General features: G+C 43.4%; 1 protein-coding gene across 2 annotated transcripts; it reads right to left on the minus strand.

The window, feature by feature from the left end:
* Window positions 1-950: 950 nt before the first annotated feature.
* Window positions 951-16,929, minus strand: REEP6 (receptor accessory protein 6). Of its 2 annotated transcripts, XM_077270900.1 has the most exons (6): window positions 16,556-16,788; window positions 15,801-15,894; window positions 11,291-11,429; window positions 5,462-5,630; window positions 5,297-5,370; window positions 951-1,750 (listed from the first exon to the last, which is right to left on the minus strand). In XM_077270900.1, exons 1-6 carry the CDS (start codon window positions 16,668-16,670, stop codon window positions 1,733-1,735), a joined length of 609 nt encoding a protein of 202 aa, XP_077127015.1. In that variant the 5' UTR covers window positions 16,671-16,788; the 3' UTR covers window positions 951-1,732. The 2 variants fall into 2 exon arrangements, with proteins under 2 accessions (XP_077127015.1, XP_077127024.1); XM_077270909.1 differs by lacking the exon at window positions 5,297-5,370 and having other exon boundaries at window positions 16,556-16,929.
* Between the last annotated feature and the right edge of the window lie 8,434 nt (window positions 16,930-25,363).

Consider the following 25,363-nt stretch of genomic DNA (forward strand, 5'->3'; position numbering starts at 1 on the left):
CGATATTTACCGCTCCTCGTTCTGGTGCGGCTCCGTCATCAGTGTCCTCTGGCTGTGACGCTCAGGTCAGAGGGCGCGGTGACGTAGTCAGTGCGCGCCCTCTGCTGAGCGTCAGTGCTGGAGACGGAGCCGCACGAGGAGCAGGTAAATATTGAAAGCGCCGGCGTCCTGATCGAAGAGAGGCGAGTATGTGATTTTTTTTAATTTTTTATTGCAGCAGCATTATATATTGCACAGCTTTATATGGAGTATCTATGGGGGAATAATCAACGGTGCAGAGCATTTTATATGGCACAGCTTTATATGGAGCATCTATGGGGCAATAATGAACGGTATGGAGCATCTATTTTTATTTTTGAAATTCACCGGTAGCTGCTGCATTTCCTACCCTAGGCTTATACTCAAGTCAATAAGTTTTCCCAGTTTTTTGTGGCAAAATTAGGGGGGGGGTCGGCTTATACTCGGGTCGGCTTATACTCGAGTATATACGGTAACTACTGTTACATTTTTAAACCTTTTAAAATGCAAACAAAACAGAGTTTTACAAATGGTGCTGATGTAAAGCAGACATGAGGGAAATGTTATTTATTAATGTTTTTGTGTGGTATGACTATCTGGATTAAAGGGGTAATCAGTCAACATTTGAAAATTGCTTATTTTTTGAAATGTTGGTAAATTTGTCAATATTTTTTGCATTTATTTATAAAAATATCAGAAATTTTACTATTATCTTAAAGTAAAATGTGTCACGAAAAAAAAAAAAAGTCTCAAAATCACTAGAATATCAACATTGAAGCGTTCCAGAGTTATAACAAAATAAAAGTGACACTGGTCAGATTTGAATAAAAAAAAAAAAAGCCCGTCACTAAGGGGTTAAACTGGGCATATTAATAGCGACCAAGCATTATGTGTGGCGGGGGGGACAAAACAAAACAAAATAAACAAAATCATTTTACAACCAGGAATTCAAGTTTATTATGGTACCGTCAAAATGTGAATTATAGAAGCATTTTCATATCTCACTATCTGGTACATGACATACAGATAAATTAAACCTGAGCTATAATCTGGAATAAACAGTGACCATTTCCACTTAAAGTTGTCCACTACTTAGACAACTCCTTCTCATACTCCCAAGCTTGGCCCCGATAACATAATAAAGCCTATACTCCATTCCTATGCCGGTGCCATTCCTGTGGCGTCGGCACTTGATCTCTCCTGGGCTATCGTGCTGTGTTGTGACACACGAGTACGGCGCTCTATCAGCGCTGGCGTCACTATCTGCCTTCGGACGTTTGGAGCATGAAGTGGAACTCCGAAATCAGCCTGGACTTTTCATGTTCAAAACGTCCGAAGGCGGAGACAGTGACGCCAGCGCTTACTGAGCGCCAGTGTCACAGCACTGCACAAAAGCCCAGGGGAGAGCGAGTGCCGACACCGTGGGAACAGCGCTGGCGAGGGATGCGAGTTTAAGCTTATTGTATGGGGGCCAAACATTTCGATCAAGAACGGGGTTGTCCTAGTAGTGGACAACCCCTTTAAAATAGTGGTGTAATGGTGTGCGGAACCAAAAACTAAAACTGACTGTGTGGGTGGGAGGTAAACTCTGGTATGACATTAAAGGTGACAGAAACAGGGCTAACAGTGAGTCTTTATTGATGCTACGTTTCTTCAGAATTCGATGTCCTAGAGCAAGTCCATCACTTGCTTTTTTCCTCTTCCAGGGAACTCATCACTGCTCCTTTGACTGCTAAAAAAGAAAAGAACAATAATGATAGTCAAGGAATGACACTAATCACTTGGGCCTTTATACCTACGAGTAGCCAAATTGAGGCTGCAGAGCCAGGTTATGTACAGGATATTCTGTCCCTCAAAGTATCAAAGTATAACAAGAGGTGGAATGTGAATAAACTACAGTCTTGTGCCCACTATAGAAGGGATTGTCCATTACACAGCTCTACAAAAACACATTTGATTTGCCACAAGACTGAACAAGAGCTACAAAGAAACAAGAGACAGGTCATCTAGATCTACACATTGTCCACAGAATCTATTTGTCTATCACTATTAGCTGGAAGCTTATGCACAAAGCCCATACTCTAGGATTAGAAATACTTGGTAAATTGAGATTTACCCCGACAGTTTGCCTAGGTAATAAACACTGCTAAATCTAGGGGCTGTGGCGTAAGCCAAACCGCCGACCTCACAGCTCTGCCTCACTACTGAGCCTGTACATAAAGTTCAGCACAGATTCATCTCACCTAAGAGCCGAGATCCTTCGATCAGGAACAGAACAGACATTTATAGGACATTTCAGAACTTTCCCAGATTATGAGAACATGTACAGCACACTATTGTATTACTGTACACAATTTATTATATATTTTCGGAGTCGATTTATTTTGTACTGACTCCACAGCCCTGCTAAATCTTTTACTAGTTACGTACTAGTTTTCATAATCATTGAAAGAATTAACATAAGGTACGTTTCTATGGTATGATATAGGGTAAGGGAACTTATCACACGAGTATTTCCAAGTCATGGGCAATGGGCACAAGATTCATGGACTTTACCTTCAGGAGTCTGTATTCTATAATACACTAGGTGATAAAAGACCCAGCAGACCACTGTACTATTTGGTAGATCCTTTGGTTTTTGCCAAACTCCATGAACTTCAACTGCACATTTACCCGTCCCCCACCCAACTGCTATAGAACAGGTGGAAGGTTTCCATACACTTTAGTTGATCGGCGGGATTGACTGATAATTGTAATGCAGATGCCATCTTTGTGAGGAAACGGCAGCTGAAACACGACATGACTTGCTAATATTGTCAGGGGTGGCTACTATATTTCTCAAAACAGCTGCTGAATTTGATTTGATTGTAGGGGGGTGACCAAATATTCCATGGTTTTGATAAGCCCTCTAAGCAGGAGCTGCTATTTGTTGGCAGTCCAAAGGTCTGGAGAAGAAGACTGTCCCCAGAATGTACTTCATAACCAAAGTAATACTGTGAAATCAATAACTTGCTAATAGTTTCCACAATATAAAACGCCAAAATCAGCTGTATCTTTTCAGGAATGAGCATGCAGGCAGAAAACGCCAATTTGCAGTAAAAGGAAATTGTTGGAATGTCTGCTACTAGCTCCCAGTAATTACCAACAATCGCCAAACAAGGGACTTAAAACACATTTTAGTACTTCGGTCTGCTGGAGGAAAGCTTTTAACCAATAAGAATAGAAGAGCCTATGTGAAAAATTTATCAAAACTGGTGTTAAGTACTAGTGATGGGCAGTCCTGCTCTTTTTGGTGATCTGCCAAGAGCAGAAGATCCTAAATGGATCCCTATTAAATACAGTCTGGCAAAAATTAAGAGACCACCACATCAAAACCCTGTCATGGGCAGCCCAATCTCCAGACCTGGACCCAAGTGAAAACCACTGGAATGTAATCAAGAGGATGATGGATAGTCACAAGCCATCAAACAAAGAAGAACTGCTTAAATTTTTGCGCCAGAAGCAGAGTGAAAGACTGGTGGAAAGCATGCCAAGACGAATGAAAGCTGTGATTAAAAATCATGGTTATTCCACAAAATATTAATTTCTGACCTCTTCCTGAGTTAAAACATTAGTATTGTTCTTTCTAAACTATGAACTTGGTTTCTTTGCATTATTTGAGGTCTGAAAGCACTGGGGTTTCTTTTTTTATTTTGACCATTTCTCCTTTTGAGAAAAAAAACAAACAAAATTTATTGCTTGAAACTTTGGAGACATGTTATCAGTAGTTTATAGAATAAAAGAACAATTTGCATTTTACTCACAAATATACCTATAAAGAGAAAAATCAGACAAACTGAACATTTTGCAGTGGTCTCTTAATTTTTGCCAGAGCTGTATATGTTCACAATATGTGAACACTTATTTAAAACTAGATTGTGGCCCGATTCTAACACATCGGGTATTCTAGAATATGCATGTCCCCGTAGTATACCTTTATGACATCATCGTCGCCTTGGCAACCATTATGACATCTACGTCGATACTGTGCCCGTCGCTGATTGGTCAAGGCCTGGCGGCCTCGACCAATCAGAGACACGGGATTTCCAGGACAGACAGACGGAAAAACCCTTAGACAATTATATATATAGATGACGTGAATGTTCAAACTCTGCCCACTCATGGCCCAAACCCCGCCTACTTGCAGTCAGCCAATTAAATTGAAGAATGGGCGGGTTTGGGTCAGATGGACAGTTACGACCTTCCAAACTGGGAATTTTACACCCAGTAAGAGCCAATCAGAGAATTCAGTGGCCCTCATTGGGGTGCCTGCTCCTTCGCGAACGACCCATCACTATTAAGTACACTAGTCTTGAACCTATAACCAAATGGAGTAAGATGTTTTAAGTTTATTGAGAGCCACAGCCACTTAAGAAATCTAGTGCATCTTTTGGGCTTTCCGTGCGCCAGAAAATTAACTTTCCACCAGCCACGATCTGGCGTAGGTGTCATCTACAGTGCATGCCAGTTCTCTGACATGTATTACAGTCAATTTGTTGGGAGGCAGTAGGCCACACACAATTTTTGTTATGATCTGCCTACTTTCTGAAAAAGTGCAGGACCAATGCAAAAGGAAAGAAATGGCGCAAAATACCATGTGAAACAGATTTTGTGATTATTTGGTGAAAGTTTTGTGGTGTAGAAGGAGTGATTAATTCTGTGTGAGCAGAACTTGAAAACTTTTTTTTCTCAAGAACTTCACAAGAGAGCCAAGCTTGGAATAGCAAATGGTCAATATATTTATTCAGCTAAAAAGTGACCATATATCTTAATGTTCTGTTTCTGGCAGCAAGGACAGGAATGAGCAAAAAAAACCAAAAAAACTCCATAGTAGTAGCACGATTGAGCCCAGTCTGATCCACGTTTTCCCACTTTCTAATGGAGGCCACACCATTGCTTGTGCAAACAGGTTGACGGCACGCTGTCTCCTCCGTGAATCAGCAGAGAACAGGTGGCATCTTCTTGTGGTGAGCGTTGGTGTTGCCTCTTGCATGTGGTGGAGGAAAAGGTTTCTCGACTTGGTGTGGGTGCAATGTTGTCTGGAGCGAATATTATAAAGTCAAAAAATAATAAATAAGAATGTATTGTGAGAGTTAGTGTTTACTCTCCACATTGAAGCTGAAGACTGGTCTGTTTATGCAGAGACACTTTCAATCTCATGAATGCTCAATTTAAATGTTGGAAAACAGGATCTAATCCAAGACCAAGCTGAGCTCTCTGCGTGCATTTAGGTACATACAGAGGTGCTGGGAAGGGCCTGCTGGCCTCCCTGTGGAGCCAGAAGAGATCTGCCGCTGGTTAGCGTCTGCAGTACTGCGGTATTGGAGAAAGGAAGACATTGATTTACACCAGTGGAGACACAGAACAGGGGTAAGTCCACAGCCACATTTCGGAAACCACGTACCTTGTCTAGTGACGTTTTCTGCTGTGTGGAGAGCCTGACCGCCAAGATCACTGACTACGCTATCTACAGTTTGGTGATGTCTTAAGAAGAATGGTCGGATGAAGCGGCTGTATAATATCTGCGAGCCGTTCCATGTAAAAGGAGCCATGCACCAGAGCAGGAAAGCACACTGTCAGGAAAAATAAGGAGTATACAGCATTACTCTCCTCCAGGGGCTTTGCCTATTAGACATCATTTATAGTCCATTCTATTGGACTGTACGGCAATACTAAACAGCGTACCAACATAGATATACATATAAAATTAAATTTTCTGGTTTCTAGTTTAATCACAGTCTCCTGGTCCAGGGTCAAGTCTCAATCACTGCTCCCAGTGCCTGCAGCGTTGACGTCCCACCAACAGTGCTGCAGATAATGTAGCTCAGCAGCTCTGCCAGAGGTGGTGATGGGATGAGGTGCTGAGACCGTAACACGCCATGAGCAGTGGTAGAGAATCAGTGCTGGGCTTCTAGAGGGAGCAAATCCATTTGAGAAAAAAAAAATCCTGCACCCATGGGTTTTCTGACTACCCCTTTGAAGAGTAACTAAATGTTGAATAAGTTTTATCAAATGTGGCTTTTGAGTCTTGAAATTCCTGCCCATTGGGTCTGTAGACCCCCAAACAATGCATAGCTTAGCAGACGGGCAGAACTAATGAATGAGAGTGCACAGACATATACGGATTCTATAGAACGCATACAAGTTTTTTTTAAGTCTATAATTGTTGAATCCCTACTCCGCTCCTTCTGCTGACCTGTGCATTTGTTTAATTGGGAAGGGGGGGGTACCAATCGATCAGTGGGGGTCTTAGCACCTGGAATGTCACTGATCTGCCAATAAGGAGAACAAAACACACATTATGGAAACTTTAGTTTCTCATTAATGGCCTGTATTAAAAAAAAATAAAAAAATAAAAAATAAAAAGCAACAGCATGTAAGCTCACTAAAGCACCACTCCAGCATGTTTTTTTTTTCTTTTCAATTTTTAAAGCGGTTGTCCACTAATTAAACTAGGCTACGTTCACATGTCCAGTAGTGATCAGTTAGAATGGACCCAGCAGCAATCCTCCATTGGAAAAAATAAATAAAATAAGGTTGTGCAGACTTTAATTGTAAAGTGCTGGGGAATATATTGGCGCTATACAAGTATAGATTATTATTATTAGTCCACTTAAATAATTAAAGCTGGATCCGGTTTTTTTTTTTTTATGTTGACATCTATTGAAGACGGACTAGTTGGCCATCCTTTTTCTTTCATTTGTAATGGATCTGGGTTTTTTGCTTACACGATCCACGAGATGGATTTTCAAACTTAATACCATTTCCCCTTTTGGTTTAAACGAATATAACAGCTTCCAGCCCTTTCTGTAATTTATCGTACCCTATGGACACCATTTTTCTCCGTATTCTGGGTTCTTCCTAAGTCTTGGTAGTTTTTAGCTGCTTTTAAAATTTGTTCATATTATTGTTCAATAAATGTCTTTTTGAGTTGTTGTGTGTTGTTGGTTTTAATTATTATAATTCCTTTTTATCCTTTATTTTTCATTTTAGGCTGTGGTTTAAGTCTTGCCTTTTTCTATGGCATAAATGTTTTTCACCATATGGAGTTCCGAGTCAAGATCAGACTACATATAATATATCCTGTTCCTTATAGCTGCTCACTTTTATTATGGCATTATGTATGTTGGAATTTTGTTATGCGTGTCCTATATATATATAAAGTTATTTTTTAGGTGTATTGATTATCATCTGTAATATTTTCTCTCATGTATGTGTATGTATATTTGATGCATATATCTGCACATATGCACATATGCACCTTAATTGTTAGACACGTTTCATGTGGATACAATTTATTTTATTTGTAAATGTCACTTCTGGTTGTTACGATTGTAATACTGTGTTCACATTGTAAGAGTGGGTAATACATCCTGTTCTTTAGCTGCTCACTTTTTATTATGGCACTATATATATTGGGAGTGTATCCCCTACATATACAAAGTCACTTTATTTGCCTTGATCACTATTTATTTTTGATCACAATATTTTATTTTTATGGACATATGCCCGATACACATTTCTGCACATATGTACATATGCACTTTAATTGTCAGACACATGTTTCATGTGCATATACTTTATCTTATTTGTAAACGTCATTTCTGGCTGTTATGACTGTAATACTGTGATTCACATTGTAATAGTGGGTATACTCACCTCTAACCTTGGGCGTTTGTGCCATATATGTGTATGTTGTTTGTTTTTCTATATACTTACATTGCTGAAGCAATTCAGAACACCTATTATCTACGTCTGATAATCATTTTTTACTTTACAGGATTTTTTGTCTCTTTTCTCCGTCATATTCCCCGATTCCTAGCGTATTGTTGTGGTTGCTGGGTTACCTAGGTAAACAGCGCCGCGTATCCGCTTTCTATACAAGACACTATCCTTGTACGTCACCTGACCTTTTGCGGCCGGTCACCCGGAAGTGCTTCCATTCTGAAGCGCTACAACATTGCGATCCTACTTCTATTCCGCGGGGCATTTTATATTTTGATTCTGGTATGCATCTCACGCCAAGCGATGCATTTTATATATGTTTTTTCCGGCATTCGGCTTGTTAATTTCTTTTGGTATTCAATATTGCCATGGTAGCGGGCGTACGTCATTTCCGGCCGACTCGGCATTCGCGTCTTCCTTCACAGCTGTTTGTTGTTATGTGTGGCCACATGTCTGTTATAAAAAGGTACCATACCAGCGTCCCACCACCCCTGGACGAAGCAACTTCTTGCGAAACGCGCGTCGGGTGTGGTGGACGCCTGGTCATTGCTCAACTGTCTGGTAAATATGCACTGATGTTTAACTGATTAAGATGTATATATAAGTTTTTTTGAACAGTTTTTATGTGGTTCTATATGGCACATTAGCCTCTTTTACTTGACCACATAATTTATTGAGTCACTACAGTCTCTTATGCATCAGTGTATATAACTATTTCTTTGATTGCATTACTACCTCATAAATAGTTACTATATGCCTTTGTGCATATGTGCCAATTCCATACAATGTGAGCATATGTATATTTCACACATGTGTTAATAGACGGCTATAAAAAATTTTTCCAGGCGTCTCCCCCTTTTTTCCTGTATCAAGTGTATTTTACCTGTTGCCTATTATGGGCCTTTTTTATGACTATTTTTTAGTCTTCTAATTATCTAAATAAAATTTGTTTCTAATATCAGCATTGTGTGGTGCCTTTTTCTTGTAGGTATATATCTCATGTATGGTGAACCACTATTGGGTATATTATTGGTGTTGTACACGATCCAGCTGAAATCAATTATTTAATAAGTTGCGTCTGCACAACGTTTTGCCAACAGATTGATCAGTTAGAACGGCTCCAGCAGCAATGTGTAAAACTGGTGTTTTTTTGTTTATGCAGATTTTCCCCCACTCATTAGTACAAGTGAAATCTGCAGCAAAAACACTGAAATTGACAATGTGCAGATTTAAGTCTGCAAATCAAAGATTCACACTCACTTTGCTGGCATTAGGAAACCCTCCAGGTTTTGTGACATCTCAACAGAGGAAAACGAAAAACAAATCTGCAACGTGTGCACAGGCCCTAGAAGGCAATGCCTCACATTGTTTGACAAGTGTGACCAACCTGTCAGTTATTTTTCCAAGCGATGCTACAGATCGCTTGCAAAACGCTAGTGTTTAGCGGGAATACGCATGCCAATTCCAGATGTGTATTTCCCACTGCAGGGAGTTGCAGAATTGCCTTGGAAATTTCCGTGGCAATTCAGCAAAGTGTGCACATAGCCCAATACATCCCACATATTTAATCCTACATAGTGAGCACTCTTACATTAATGACTCCGGTGGTGTTGCAACTAATAAAATGCTTGATTAAAAAATCTAAAACGCAACACTTGTTTTTGCGCCCATTTATATGGGATGTTCCTGAGCTATGGTCCTCTTCCTTACATGTAAATATTGTTCTGTTGACAAAGGGGTTGTAATTTTCAAGAAAACGAGCGTTGAGAGCTGCCAGAAGAGGTCATGCTGTAGTTCACAAGACTTACTATTGTGTACACATCAGTGAATTGTCGTTGACAGGAGATCAAATGACCCAACAGCCTTTAATGAATGAGGAAAATGTAAATTGTTCAAGCGTTAAAGGGGTCTTTGCAACATCAATTTTCAGGAGTACCCCTCTAGCCCCAAGTCTCCCAGCTTGCCATGGGATGGTGTGCTAATTGATAGGCCGGATTAGCAGCGTCGGTGTGTGGCCGACACTGACTGTATGCTCTCAGATGATGAGAGCACAGCTTATAAAAGAGTCACTCTTGCTTAGAAGACCAACCACCACTGAAACTGCAGTGGTGGCCGGTAACCTAGGCAACAAGCAGTAAACAAATTTTAAAAATCCTCTGTTCGCGAGTACAAAGAATATTTTTAATAAGCAAATGGCAGTTGCTAGTTTTTACAAGGACTTTGCCGTGTTAACCATTTGATGATGAAAATATGCCCAAGCACACCATGTTTTTCCTTTGCACATGTGCTTACCATCAATATTCTCGTTGTTTCGGTCATCTCACCTCAGTTACATGTATACATTTCACCTCTATTAGGAAGTTGGGTCATGTGATCTCCTGTCTGACTAACAGTATAGGTGCCATTATCAAATACAAGATGTCATCACCCATCAAACCCCTCCTTAGCAGCTCTCCAGTCTACACCCTCTGTCCCACTCTACAGCCCCCCATAGTCCTTAGATAGAATAGCCATTGGCCAAAAGATAGTTTGGCTAGCAGCTATCTTGCCCAACTCTTCCACACGCATGACTGAGAACTCCAGATTTCTTAAGGACAGTTGCTGCCAGACACCTCTGGGTGGAAGCTTATCTGTGTAGAACAAAACGATGAGAAGTCCAAAATGGTCATGAAAGACAAGGATCATCTATATAGGGGACCCCTCATACATTGCTGTCAGACAAACCTGTTGATATCGATGGGCTCGGCCAAAGTTAGTCTAGTGTATACTGGGCCCATATATCCTCGGGACATGCAGCTAAAAGTTAGAATGGTAAAAACGGCATTTGCTGCCCATAACCAACTAAAGAGCAGGTTTCATTTTGTAGGAAGCTTTGGTAAAATTAAAGCTATGCTGTGATTGGCTGCTTTTCTTTTTTGTCAGTTTCAGGAATTTTACCTATTTTTGCTATAATAGGCAAGACATTGCTACACACATCACTAAATATGTCGAGACTCTGCGGTATACAGAGGTCAGCAGTTCTGTGTCACTGGTCTATAACTGGCAACCATTAGAAAGCTGAATTTTTATTTTTTTTTAAAAAGGGAGATTCGAAGGACCCTGTAGTCCAAGGCACCCAGACAAGAGCCCTGCGAATGGGCCTATTAATGAAAAGAGAAGTCAGAAGGCGGTTTGCTGGGGACTGGTCCCAGTGCCACAGGTCACGCAAATCTTTTTTTGATCAATTCTACAGGAAGCGTAATCTGCATTGGGGGTGGGAAGAATGAAGAAATCAAGATGGCAGACAACCCAGACAGAAGGGCCTGCATATTAGTAGCCTGTTTTGGCCAGAGAAAGTGATCCATACTTGTACTCAATTTTGAAGATCTGTAACCACAAATATTTAGCAAAATTAGGAAACAAGCAGCACTGAACTCGTACCTGAACCCAGTTAAATAACTTGTAGAGATGCAAGTGAATGTGGAAAGTTTATGCACCCATAACGCATTTTTGGTAGTTATCTGCTTACCTTTCCCAGATAGTAAAACGGAAACCAGAAAAGGAAGATATCCGAGAAGAACTCCACTACACTGAACACACCATAGACCACCCAGTATGTCAGCCATATTGTGTCATCCTGTTTATCCTCACTTTCAATGGCTTTAATCCTGGAAGACAATTAACTTAAGCAATAAGCTGTAAAAAAGTGTTAAGGAAAAAAAAAGCCTCAAAAGGGATGTAGCTATCAGTGGGTACATGCCAACACTTTAGGATGGCCCTGTCTCATTCGATAGCATTCATCATCAATCTTGATGTGTCAGTATTCCCCATAATATAACCATTGTGGACCATGAATTTCTGAATGAAAATAAGAGGAATGGTATAACAACGTGGGCCTGTTTCCCACTTGTGAAGAGAAATACATACAAGGAACGCCATGTGAAGAGTGAAACCGTGCTTAAAAAGGCAGTGTCATGACCCAATTGTCAAAATAAAGTTTAAAGGGAAAAAAAAAAAAAAAAAAAAAAAAAAAAAAGCTCCACATTACTTCTTCTCAAGCTATAAACATCTGCCTCTGGCTGTCCGCTTTTCCTCTGCTGGTTAATAAAAGTTTGAGGGGAACCTTACACCATTTATTTCAGAAAATAAATTTAGTAAACAAAAAAATGTTTGTTAATATTTTGTTTTTGAGGAGTCAAAAAAAAAAAAAATGACAATTTTGAAAAAACAAGTTTATAATATTTAAAAAAAAAAAAGGAATGTGTTACATTCAAGTTGGGCTCTTCTTGGGATCATATTTTTTAAGTGTGATTTTCTAAATACAGTCTCATCCTAATCATATGTTTAATACTAAACTAAAAAAAAGCAGTATCAAATATTTAAATATACGTGTATCAATTATTTATATTTACGACACTAGACATGACCTTTTTTCAGTTTTTAAACAGAGTATAGTAGTTAAATCATCAAGCTTTAATATAAAAGGTTTGGATTTCTTTTTCCCTTAATAATAAAGACCTTAATTTATAAACTGCGTTTTCTGCTTACTTCTTTTATCTTTGTCTAATATTTACATTTGCTTGGTGACCTGAAATATTGAAGTGTGACAATCATGCAAAAGAATAGAAAATCAGGAAGGGGGTAAAGACTAAGTGCACACGGTGTATTTTCGCTGCATTTTTTCTGCACGGAAATGGGCCAAAACGCTATGGAATCTTTATGCCAGCTAATTTAATGAGAATCATGAAGTGTTGTGCACATGATCAGTAATTTTCCTTCAGTATTTGCAGTGCGTTTTTTTTCTGCAGCATGTAATTTTTTGTGCCAGAATTTTAGGGTTTTTCACCCATTAACTTCAATTGAGTCAATAAAAGCCACAGCAAAAACACAGGTATAAAAATGTTTGTGTTTTTACGGGCTGATCGGCGGTAACACGACCGTTAGTCAGAGGGCTGCTGGGTCACGCTATCAGATGTCTGATACTGTGACCCGCGGTAAAACGCTTACCGAAGGTCAGCAGGCGTGGGCTGATGAGAGATTACTGCTCCCATCAGGTTACGTCTGCTGTCACAGGTAACAGTGATAGCAGGAGCTTCTGATGGGAGAAGTCTCACGCCAGCCGGCGTCTGTACTCAAACTTACGGTATATTAAAAAAAAACAAAAAAAAACACACCATATACTTACCTGCCTAACTTAGTCCACATAATCTAGAGTGTCTCACATGTAGAACAGTCACAACGGGAGATGTGACCAGCCACCGGCCATACACTGAGAGGAGGTAGTTGCTCCTGCAGTGGATCACTGAGCTGCTGTGAGAGGTTACTAGAGTTCATCAGCTGATAAGCTTCGGTGCTCTCACTTTTCGCACAACCGATGCACGAGAACTGATCAGCTGATTAAGGCTGTGTGCACACGTTGCAGATTTTGCTGCGGATCCGCAGCGGTTTTGACGCTGCGAATTCGCAGCTGTTTTCCATGAGTTTACAGTACCATGTAAACCTATGAAAAACAAAATCCGCTGTGCACATGCTGCGGAAAAAAACGCGCGGATTCCGCAGAGGTTTACACCTGCTCCATAACAGGAATCCGCAGGTGTAAAACCGCAGGTGGTATCCGCACAAAAAATGCATCAAATCCGCGGTAAATCTGCAGGTAAAACGCAGTGCTTTTTACCTGCGGATTTCTCAAAACAGGTGCGGAGAAATCTGCAGAGGTTCCATCTACGTGTGCACATACCCTTACTCTGGTGTACTCTGTCACGGCAGCAGAGATACACTGCAGGAGCGATTACTTCCAGTCAGTGTATCGCCGGCACATTAGTGACTGCTCTCAAAATCATCAGGATCGTCGTGGGACATTATGGATTATCTTCTCTGCCGACAGAAGAGGAATACTGTGGTTTATTATTTTATTTTTGTTGCAGGCGACATTGGCTTCAGTGGATTTGGTGTTCGGTGCGTATGGTTTAATTTAGATTTAATAAAGGAGTCGGTGCCTTTATTTTAAATAAAGGACTTTATTCCGAGTGTGTGCTATTTTTTTTTTTATAATATCACTATGGGGTTAGTAATGGAGGTGTCTTATAGAAGCCTCTCCATTACTATCCTGTGGGCTTGATGACACCTGACTATACAAAGGTGACATCAACCCACCCAACCATTGCCCCATTTGCCAACGCTACAGGGCAATTGGGAAGAGTGAAGTTAAGAACCAGATTTGAAGCATCTTATAGATGCGACATTTCTAGGGCGACTGAGAGCTGATGTTTTTAGTCTGGGAGGGGCCCATATCCATGTCCTCTTCCTAGGCTATTAACATCAGCCCGCAGCTGTCTCCCTAGCCTTTGCTGGTTAGATTTTATAGGAGGACCATATGTCAATTTTTTTCTGGGTTCCCCCTGTAAACTAGCCAGTAAAGGCTAAGCAACCAGCTGTGAGCTGATATTAATAGCCTGGGAACCTTTATGGCTATTGCCTCCTTCCCAGAATATTAACACCAGCCCTCAGATTTCCCTCAGCTGGTTATTAAAATTACACGGGAGCCCACGCAAATTTTTTTCTTTTCTTTTTAGATTAACAGTTGCTGTTTGGTTACAGCCTATGCAGGTTTATGATGTGTGTTTTTACTTACTTGTTTAGTAATGAGGGTGTTTGGCTGATGCCTTTTCATTACTAAACCTAGGGCTTGGTGTCAATGACAGCTGCTAACACTAAGCCCTAATCCCATTACCATGATTCTACTGCATCAGAATAAAAAAAAAAAAAAAGGTGTTGAACCAAGAAATTACATCACAACTTTAAAAAAAAAAATCAACAATAAAAAAAAAATCTTTATTTTGCTCAAAAAAAGCATTCATTGCTGTACAAAAACACATGCAAAAATGCACCAAAACGTTTTTTTTGCTTCGAAGAGATGCAGAAGGGACTCAGGTTAGCATTGTTCATTGAGGAGTATGAACCCCTAAAGAATTAGTTCCATCTGAGCAAGTTCCACCTGTGCACGGGATACATGACAACTTGCAGATTGTCTATGGTCCCAGCGGGCAGACCCTCAGCAATGAATGAAGCGGTGATACACAAGCACAACCACCAGTCCATTCCAGCATGGCATTTCAGAGCCCCAAAGTTAAAGGGAACCTGTCACATGCTTTATTGCTATTAAAGCCCCAATGTCTTGTTAATTATGCACTTTGCATCAGTAACACGTTTGTCTCCATCAAAACATCCCAGTATTTAGCGCAAGAATCACTTTTTATACCTTGATTATTGCCCCAACATACCTTCTGCTTCAGTCATAGTGGAGTGGATCTCTAGCTTACCAGTCAAATGCCTTTTTCAAACTCTCCACGCCCATCATATTATTAACCCTTCCCGTCACTGCTACCTACGGAACCACAATCTCCCAGCAGATCCCGCGCTTGAGCAATGACTTAGCTTTCCGAGCATGCGCACTGAATCTGGTGTAGATCTCAGCTTCATATCCTATGTGCGCATGTTCTGGAGCCGCTGAGCGGGAAGACATAGCACGCATAGTGCACGCTCACAAAATAACGTGGTCACTGACAAGTGGTGCATCACTAGCAAGACATTGGGGGCAGTTCAATAGCAAAAAAGCAGGCGACAGGTTAATATCCATGCATGGATTAGCCGAGTATGTGCAAACCTTCAGTTGCCCCAATAAGCGCACACACACGATAGAAGCAGGTTAGATGTCCGCATGCCCGATCCTTGGTGCCTATAAGTAGAGTTGAGCGAATGTGTTTGCCATATTTGTGCTGAATTTATATTGGACGATCATATTTGGTCATTTTTACTCCCATTGACTCCAATCATCGTAATCGGAACCGAATTTTGGAAAATTCACTCAACTCTACCTATAAGGAGATGCCAGAAGTGTCACTATGCGCACATCACCCCAGCATGCAGGGTTACACGGAGACATAGTGTTCCTCTGACATCAGCTATATAGTGTGTAAGGCCAGCCTATGCCGCAGTACAAGGAGACCACCGAGTCTGCACAGGAAACCCCCAGTACTTACGATCTATAAGCCGGGTACACAAAGCCAATTAGATTGCAGACCAAGGAAGCTCCATAGCCAAACACCAGGTACAAGCCCAGAGAGCAGAGCGAGCCTAAGGAGAGAGAAGGGCAGGTTAGTGGCGCCAGGAGCTCAGGCTTATCCCAACAGTGCTGAGAAGAATTAGTGTGTAATCCTCCTGTGGCAGGCAGTGTCAGAAGCGATGCCAGGGTCACCAGGAAAGCAGAATCACCAGGCAGGGTCAGCAGTAACAGCAGGCAGTGTCACCAGGCAGGGTCACCAGCAAAGTAGTATCAGCAGGCAGTGTCACCAGTCAGGCAGTGTCAGCAGTGACAGCAGATAGGCAGTGTCAGCATTAACAGGCAGTGTCCCCAGTGTCAGTAGGCAGGAAGGGTCACCAGTGACAGCAAGCAGGCAGTGTCAGCAGGTAGTATCACCAGGCAGGGTCACCAGTGACAGCAGACAGTGTCACTAGGCAGGCAGGGTCACCAGTGTCACTAGGCAGGCAGGGTCACCAGTGTCACTAGGCAGGCAGGGTCACCAGTGTCACTAGGCAGGCAGGGTCACCAGTGTCACTAGGCAGGCGCCCCTCCCCCTGGGTAATCCTTATCAGCACTAATCACGGCCAGCAGCAGTTATATATGGGTACACAGGGATCACATCTATGCATGCTATGCCCAGTTCCTTTATACTACAGCAGCGCCCTGACACCTGTGTGCCCTGACTGACAGCGCCTCTGATAAACGGCAGCTTACCGGTCGCCAGATAATCCTTCTTGATGCCGGTTTTCTCCTCCGCTTTCCCCAACAGTCTGGAGACTATGTTATCCCCGTTCAGGTACCCGGTGAAGCGCTCCCGGAGAGACGGCATGGCGACTGGACCGTACTGAACACGGCTGTGAGCTCGCCGCTAACGAGATGCCTTGCCCCAGGCTACGGCAGTCACGTGACCAACGGCCAATCTCTAACGTGGGCGTGTCCACAGCGTACAGGTGCAGGTGAAGCGTGCGGTGCTGCTGGCAGTAGGGCTGTCTGCGTGACGTCATAGCCCTAAGCTCAGCCACATGACCGCCAGGCTCCAGCGCTGGGGACAATGTACCCGGCCACAGCAATGGCGTCTGCACACGGGCGAGGGATGGATGTGAATGAGTACTATGTTGGGAAATACACACATGCCCTGCCTGCCATTTGTCTGCCCCCTCCTTGGCAGCCGGCACTATAACCCGCTGGTGGCTAGTCATAGCCAACCTCTTGCTAGTAGAGACTGCCGGCTTTCTCCAGTCTAGGAAAACCTCGCCCACTCTTGGGTCCAGTCCAGCAGGACCAGTGCTTCCCACACCCGTCCTCACAGCCCCCAACCCAGCATGTCAGGGTCTCTTCAGTGTTGCACAGGTGAGAGACCCCTGGCAATGTCGGATACCTTCCATCACCTGACATGTTGGGGGCTGTGAGGACTGGAGTCTGGGAAACACTGATCAAACCTGGCGATGTTCATGCTGGTTCTGAGGGGACGTGCTGGAGTCACACGCTCCTGACACATGAAGAGGGGCTTGCGCCCCAACCCCCACAAAGCAGGATGCGGCGCGTGTGCAAGGGGTATAACGGGACCATGTGATACCCCCCCCATGTATATGTTATGTACAGTATATCATGTCTATGTTTTGTTTACATATAATGAACAGCATAGGGAAAGCATAGTACCCTGTTCGGCCCACTAGGCAGGGCTGGATTATAACGGGGTCAATCTGGGCGGTAGCCCAGGGCCCAGTGGTGTGGGGGGGCCCTGGGCTACTGCTCAGATTGCCCGCTGCTAGGGTTGAGCGAAACGGGTCGATCATTTTCAAAAGTCGCCGACATTTGGCTAAGTCGGCGTCTCATGAAACCCGATCCGACCCCTGTGCTTGTCGGCCATGCGGTACGCGACTTTCGCGCCAAAGTCGCGTTTCAATGACGCGAAAAGCGCCATTTCTCAGCCAATGAAGGTGAACGCAGAGTGTGGGCAGCGTGATGACATAGGTCCTGGTCCCCACCATCTTAGAGAAGGGCATTGCAGTGATTGGCTTGCTGTCTGCGGCGTCACAGGGGCTATAAAGGGGCGTTCCCGCCGACCGCCATCTTACTGCTGCTGATCTGAGCTTAGGGACAGGTTGCTGCCGCTTCGTCAGAAGCAGGGAGAGCGTTAGGCAGGGTCCACTAACCACCAAACCGCTTGTGCTGCAGCGATTTCCACTGTCCAACACCACCTTCGGTGTGCAGGGACTGTGGAAGCTATTTTTTTTTTTTTTTCCCCTCAGCGCTGTAGCTCATTGGGCTGCCCTAGAAGGCTCCGTGATAGCTGTATTGCTGTGTGTACGCCACTGTGGAAACCAACTGCTTTTTTCAAAGCACATATCCTCTTGTTCCTTCCTTTCTGCACAGCTATCTTTTTTGTTTGTCCACACTTTTTATTTAATTTGTGCATCAGTCCACTCCTATTGCTGCCTGCCATACCTGGCTTAGATTACTGCAGGGAGATAGTAATTGTAGGACAGTCCCTGTTTTTTTTTTGTTTTTTTTGTGGGAGATTAAGATTGGCATTTCTGCTACAGTGCCATCCCTGTGTGTGCCATCTCTCACTGAGTGGGCCATAGAAAGCCTATTTATTTTTTCCGTGATTTGTGTTCTAAATTCTACCTCAACACAAAAACACTACATCAATCAGTGGGAGAAAAATATTGGCCTCAGTCAGGGCTTGTGTGCCACTGCTGTGTGTGCTATCTCTCATTCAGTGGGCTATAGCAAGCCTATTTTTTTTTTTTTTTTTTTTAATATTATTTGGTTTCTAAAGTCTCCCTGAAAAAAAAAAAAATACCTAAAAAAACAGTGGGAGAGTAATATTGCCCTTTCAGCTTGTGTGCCAGTCTTGACTCCTGGGTGTGCCACCTCTCTCCCTCTCATTCAGTGGGCCATAGAAAGCCTATTTATTTATTTTTTTAAATATTATTGGGTTTCTAAAGTCTCCCTTAAAAAACAAAAAATACATAAAAAAACAGTGGGAGAGTAATATTGCCTTTTCAGCTTGTGTGCCAGGCTTGACTCCTGGGTGTGCCACCTCTCTCCCTCTCATTCAGTGGGCCATAGAAAGCCTATTTATTTTTTTTTTTAAATATTATTGGGTTTCTAAAGTCTCCCTTAAAAAACAAAAAATACATAAAAAAACAGTGGGAGAGTAATATTGCCCTTTCAGCTTGTGTGCCAGTCTTGACTCCTGGGTGTGCCACCTCTCTCTCATTCAGTGGGCCATAGAAAGCATTTTTTTTTTTTTTTCCTTGATTTGTGTTCTAAAATCTACCTCAACACAAAAACACTATATCAATCAGTGGGAGAAAAATATTGGCCTCAGTCAGGGCTTGTGTGCCACTGCTGTGTGTGCTATCTCTCATTCAGTGGGCTATAGAAAGCCTATTTTTTTTTTTTTTTTTTAATATTATTTGGTTTCTAAAGTCTCCCTGAAAAAAAAAAAAAAACCTAAAAAAAAAAAACAGTGGGAGAGTAATATTGCCCTTTCAGCTTGTGTGCCAGTCTTGACTCCTGGGTGTGCCACCTCTCTCCCTCTCATTCAGTGGGCCATAGAAAGCCTATTTATTTTTTTTTTTTAAATATTATTGGGTTTCTAAAGTCTCCCTTAAAAAACAAAAAATACATAAAAAAACAGTGGGAGAGTAATATTGCCCTTTCAGCTTGTGTGCCAGGCTTGACTCCTGGGTGTGCCACCTCTCTCCCTCTCATTCAGTGGGCCATAGAAAGCCTATTTATTTTTTTTTTTAAATATTATTGGGTTTCTAAAGTCTCCCTGAAAAAAAAAAAATACATAAAAAAACAGTGGGAGAGTAATATTGCCCTTTCAGCTTGTGTGCCAGTCTTGACTCCTGGGTGTGCCACCTCTCTCCCTCTCATTCAGTGGGCCATAGAAAGCCTATTTATTTTTTTTTTTAAATATTATTGGGTTTCTAAAGTCTCCCTGAAAAAAAAAAAAATACATAAAAAAACAGTGGGAGAGTAATATTGCCCTTTCAGCTTGTGTGCCAGTCTTGACTCCTGGGTGTGCCACCTCTCTCCCTCTCATTCAGTGGGCCATAGAAAGCCTATTTATTTTTTTTTTTAAATATTATTGGGTTTCTAAAGTCTCCCTTAAAAAACAAAAAATACATAAAAAAACAGTGGGAGAGTAATATTGCCCTTTCAGCTTGTGTGCCAGTCTTGACTCCTGGGTGTGCCACCTCTCTCTCATTCAGTGGGCCATAGAAAGCATTTTTTTTTTTTTTTCCTTGATTTGTGTTCTAAAATCTACCTCAACACAAAAACACTACATCAATCAGTGGGAGAAAAATATTGGCCTCAGTCAGGGCTTGTGTGCCACTGCTGTGTGTGCTATCTCTCATTCAGTGGGCTATAGAAAGCCTATTTATTTATTTATTTTTTTTCTTATTATTTGGTTTCTAAAGTCTCCCTGAAAAAAAAAAAAAAACATAAAAAAACAGTGGGAGAGTAATATTGCCCTTTCAGCTTGTGTGCCAGTCTTGACTCCTGGGTGTGCCACCTCTCTCTCTCATTCAGTGGGCTATAGAAAGCCTATTTTATTTTTTATTTTTTTTAATATTATTTGGTTTCTAAAGTCTCCCTGAAATAAAAAAAAAACTTAAAAAAACAGTGGGAGAGTAATATTGCCCTTTCAGCTTGTGCGCCAGTCTTGACTCCTGGGTGTGCCACCTCTCTCTCTCTAATTGTGGGCCATAGAAAGCCTTTTTTTTTTTTTTTTTTTTTTAATATTATTTGGTTTCTAAAGTCTCCCTGAGAAAAAAAAAAAAATAAATTAGGTGGGAGATTAATATTGACATTAGTGCTTGAGTGACAGTCCTGCGTGTGTGTCATCTCTGTGATTTTGTGCCACAGAAAACAGAGTGTGTAACATTGTGCCTGATTTTCCTTGTGGTCTCACCAACCTGTTAAGGGATATTGAAATCATACTGAAGTTATAGCTCACCGTGTAAGTTGTTTGACAGCAACAAATAAAGTTACTTTGGTTAAGATTTTAAAACAATGAGGAAGTCTGGTGCAAGAGGTCGTCGTGGGCGTTCATTGTCAGCTGGTAATGATGGTAGTGGTAGTGGAGCATCAGGTGGTCGTGGGGATAAAAATATTCCACCTAAGTCTGGAGCTGTGGAGCCAGTTTCGTCGTCAGGCTACACAAGGCCTCGAACGCTCTCTTTTCTGGGAGTAGGAAAACCGCTTTTAAAGGCGGAGCAGCAACAGCAAGTTTTGGCTTACATTGCAGACTCAGCCTCTAGCTCTTTTGCCTCCTCTTCCGAAACTGGTAAATGTAAAAGCAGCGCGTCGCTTGTGGATGTTCACGGTCAGGGACAAGTCGCTTCCTTGTCCTCCTCAGCAAAAACTACAACAAGAGAGAAGGATGCAGCAGGCGACACAACGGGTCACTCCATGGAGCTCTTTACACATACCGTCCCTGGCTTAGAAAGTGAAACATTTAACAGGCCATGCCCATTACAAGTATATTCTGACATGGAGTGCACTGATGCACAGCCACAACCAGAGTACTATGCTGCTCCTTTGACTCAGACCACCACATTGCCCTCTCAGGGTACAGATCCACAATCAGACCCTGATGAGACTATGTTGCCCCGCCACGAACGCTATACCACCGACCGACACAGTGACACAGACGAAGTTGCACACGAGCTCGAAGAGGAGGTAATAGATGACCCAGTTATTGACCCCGATTGGCAGCCATTGGGGGAACAGGGTGCAGGCGGCAGTAGTTCAGAAGCGGAGGTGGAGGAGGGGCCGCAGCAGGCATCAACATCGCAACAGGTTCCATCTGCCGGGCCCGTATCTGGCCCAAAACGCGTGTCAAAGCCAAAACCTGTTGGAGCACAGCGTTGCCATCCGGTTAAAGCTCAGTCTGCAATCCCTGAAAAGGGATCCGAGTCTAGGAAGAGTGCAGTCTGGCATTTTTTTAAACAACATCCAACTGATCAGCGCAAAGTCATCTGTCAAAAATGTTCAACTAGCTTAAGCAGAGGTCAGAATCTGAAAAGTCTAAATACTAGTTGCATGCATAGACACTTAACCACCATGCATTTTGAAGCCTGGACTAACTACCAAACGTCCCTCAAGGTTGTAGCACCCTCGGCCAATGAAGCTAGTCAGCAACGCAACATCCCTTCCGTCACTGTAAGGCCACCATTTTCCGCACCACCGGCAGTATCTGTGCAGGTTTCTTTGCCAGCCAAAAGCAGTCAGGGTCAGGGAATCACCAGTTTTGTAGGAGGAAATATTGCATCTAGGGCACCGGCGGAAACAATACCGTCTCCAACCGTCTCTCAGTCTGCCATGTACACCGGCACACCCGAAAGTTCCACGATCTCCAGCTCTCCAGTCCAGCTCACCCTACATGAGACTCTGGTTAGAAAAAGGAAGTACTTATCCTCGCATCCGCGTACACAGTGTTTTAACGCCCACATAGCTAGACTAATCTCGTTAGAGATGATGCCCTACCGGTTAGTTGAAAGCGAAGCTTTCAAAGCCCTGATGGAGTACGCTGAACCACGATACGAGCTACCCAGTCAACACTTTTTTTCCAGAAAAGCCATCCCAGCCCTGCACCAGCATGTTAAACAGCGCATCGTCCATGCACTCAGGCAATCTGTGAGTACAAAGGTGCACCTGACTACAGATGCATGGACCAGTAGGCATGGCCAGGGACGTTATGTGTCCATCACGGCACACTGGGTGAATGTGGTGGATGCAGGGTCCACAGGCGACATCAATTTAGGGACAGTTGTGCCTAGCCCACGGTCTAGGAAACAGTTGGCTGTAGGCGTTCGCACCCCCTCCTCCTCCTCCTCCTCGTCCTCCTGCAGAAGCTACAGCTCTTCCACAGAACGCAGTCTGCCAACCACTCCATCGGCAGATGACACTGTTGCACACCAGTTGTCCCATTATGGGCCAGCTACTGCCAAGCGTCAGCAGGCTGTATTGGCTATGAAGTGCTTGGGCGACAACAGACACACCGCGGAAGTTCTGTCCGAGTTCTTGCAACAAGAAACGCAGTCGTGGCTGGGCACAGTAGATCTTGAGGCAGGCAAGGTAGTGAGTGATAACGGAAGGAATTTCATGGCTGCCATCTCCCTTTCCCAACTGAAACACATTCCTTGCCTGGCTCACACCTTAAACCTGGTGGTGCAGTGCTTATTGAAAACTTATCCTGGGTTCTCCGACCTGCTCCTCAAAGTGCGTGCACTTTGCTCACATATCCGACGTTCGCCTGTACACGCCAGCCGTATGCAGACCTATCAGCGGTCTTTGAACCTTCCCCAGCATCGCCTAATCATAGACGTTGCAACAAGGTGGAACTCAACACTGCACATGCTTCAGAGACTGTGCGAACAGAGGCGTGCTGTTATTTATTTGTGGGAGGATACACGGGCAGGCAGTAGGATGGCAGACATGGAGTTGTCAGGTGTGCAGTGGTCTAAGATACAAGACATGTGTCAAGTCCTTCAGTGTTTTGAGGAATGCACACGGCTGGTTAGTGCAGACAACGCCGTAATAAGCATGAGCATCCCCCTAATGCGTCTGCTGATGCAAAGTTTGACGCACATAAAGGAGCAGGCGTCTGCACCAGAGGAAGAGGAAAGCCTTGATGACAGTCAGCCATTGTCTGGTCAGGGCAGTGTACAGGACGAGGTAGCGGGCGAAGAGGAGGTGGAGGACGAGGAGGATGATGGGGATGAGTATATTTTTAATGCCGAACCTTTCCCGGGGGCACAGGAAATTGGTTGCGTGTCACGGCCGGGTTCTGGTTTTTTGAGGGACACAAGTGACGTAGATTTGCCTGCAACTGCCCCTCAACCAATCACAACCGGAGATTTGACAACTGGAACTTTGGCCCACATGGCGGATTATGCCTTACGTATCCTAAAAAGGGACACACGCATTACGAAAATGATGAACGATGACGATTACTGGTTGGCCTGCCTCCTTGATCCACGCTATAAAGGCAAATTGCAAAATATTATGCCACATGAGAACTTGGAACTAATATTAGCAACCAAACAATCAACTCTTGTTGACCGTTTGCTTCAGGCATTCCCAGCACACAGCGCACGTGATCGTTCTCACATGAGCTCCAGGGGGCAGCAGACTAGGAGTGTTAGGGGTGCACACATCAGAAGTGGCGTTGGACAGAGGGGTTTTCTGACCAGGTTGTGGAGTGATTTTGCTATGACCGCAGACAGGACAGGTACTGCTGCATCAATTGAAAGTGACAGGAGACAACATTTGTCCAGTATGGTTACTAACTATTTTTCATCCCTTATCGATGTTCTCCCTCAACCGTCATTCCCATTTGATTACTGGGCCTCCAAATTAGACACCTGGCCAGAATTGGCAGAATATGCATTGCAGGAGCTTGCTTGCCCGGCAGCAAGTGTCCTATCAGAAAGAGTATTCAGTGCTGCAGGTTCAATATTAACCGAAAAAAGGACTCGTCTGGCTACCCAAAATGTTGACGATCTAACATTCATTAAAATGAACCACAACTGGATTTCGAAATCTTTTGCCCCACCTTGCCCGGCCGACACCTAGCTTTCCTATGAAAGGCTCTTGCCTGTGAATTACTTTTCTAATGTCTAATTTGCTGCAGCTGATTGTACAGCATACGACATGTTTACACCTCCCTAAATGGCCAAACTCCCCACACGGGGCCGTGGTATCGCGACTTGGCGCAAGCACCCGTGAGACTGCTGTTTGTCTGAAGAGGTGGGTGTGCTCGCTTTTGGTTGACGGCATTGCTACTGGGTCCCTCATAGTACAATGTAGTGTCTCTGGCGGTGGTGGTGCGCACCCAACGTCAGACACACCGTTGTAACATGAGGGGCCCTGGGGCGGTCCCGCCGGCCTCTAGAGAGTTCCCCCCTACCCCAGCTCAAAATGTGCTCTACCACATGCAAAATTATGTCGCACAGCTCCACCAATCTTTAGTCTATTCGCTGACATCATTCAATGTCTGGCACTGACAATACAAATTTGTAGACATCTACGATGCAACTTAAAGTAGTCTGTGTCTGTGTCCTATATTGGCACCATTAAATAGTTACTGCCAAATTACTATGTCAGAAACTCAGCAGATGAGCCCACCCCTGTACCTAAGTATGCCACCTTTTTTTTTGTTTTGGTTGTTTTGCGAGACATTAACATCTATTTATATTTTGGGAGTACTGGGACAGACACTCCTTGCACTACTCCTCCACTCACCACCAAGCTGCCCGTGTATCCATGTAACCGCTGTAAAACTGCCATGAGCCTATTGTTTGTTATTTTAGGCCTTTGAAGCCTGTCTGCGGTCCCTCCTTCCACTAGTCCTCCACTGACCAGACCACTGCTGCCCGTGTACCCCTGGAACCAATTATAAAGTGCCTACAGCCAGCCCATTTTTTTATGTTAGGCCTTTGAAGCCTGTCTGCGGTCCCTCCTTCCACTAGTCCTCCACTGGCCAGACCACTG

This window comes from Ranitomeya variabilis, chromosome 1 (genome assembly GCF_051348905.1).
Source record: "Ranitomeya variabilis isolate aRanVar5 chromosome 1, aRanVar5.hap1, whole genome shotgun sequence".
NCBI lineage: Eukaryota > Metazoa > Chordata > Amphibia > Anura > Dendrobatidae > Ranitomeya > Ranitomeya variabilis.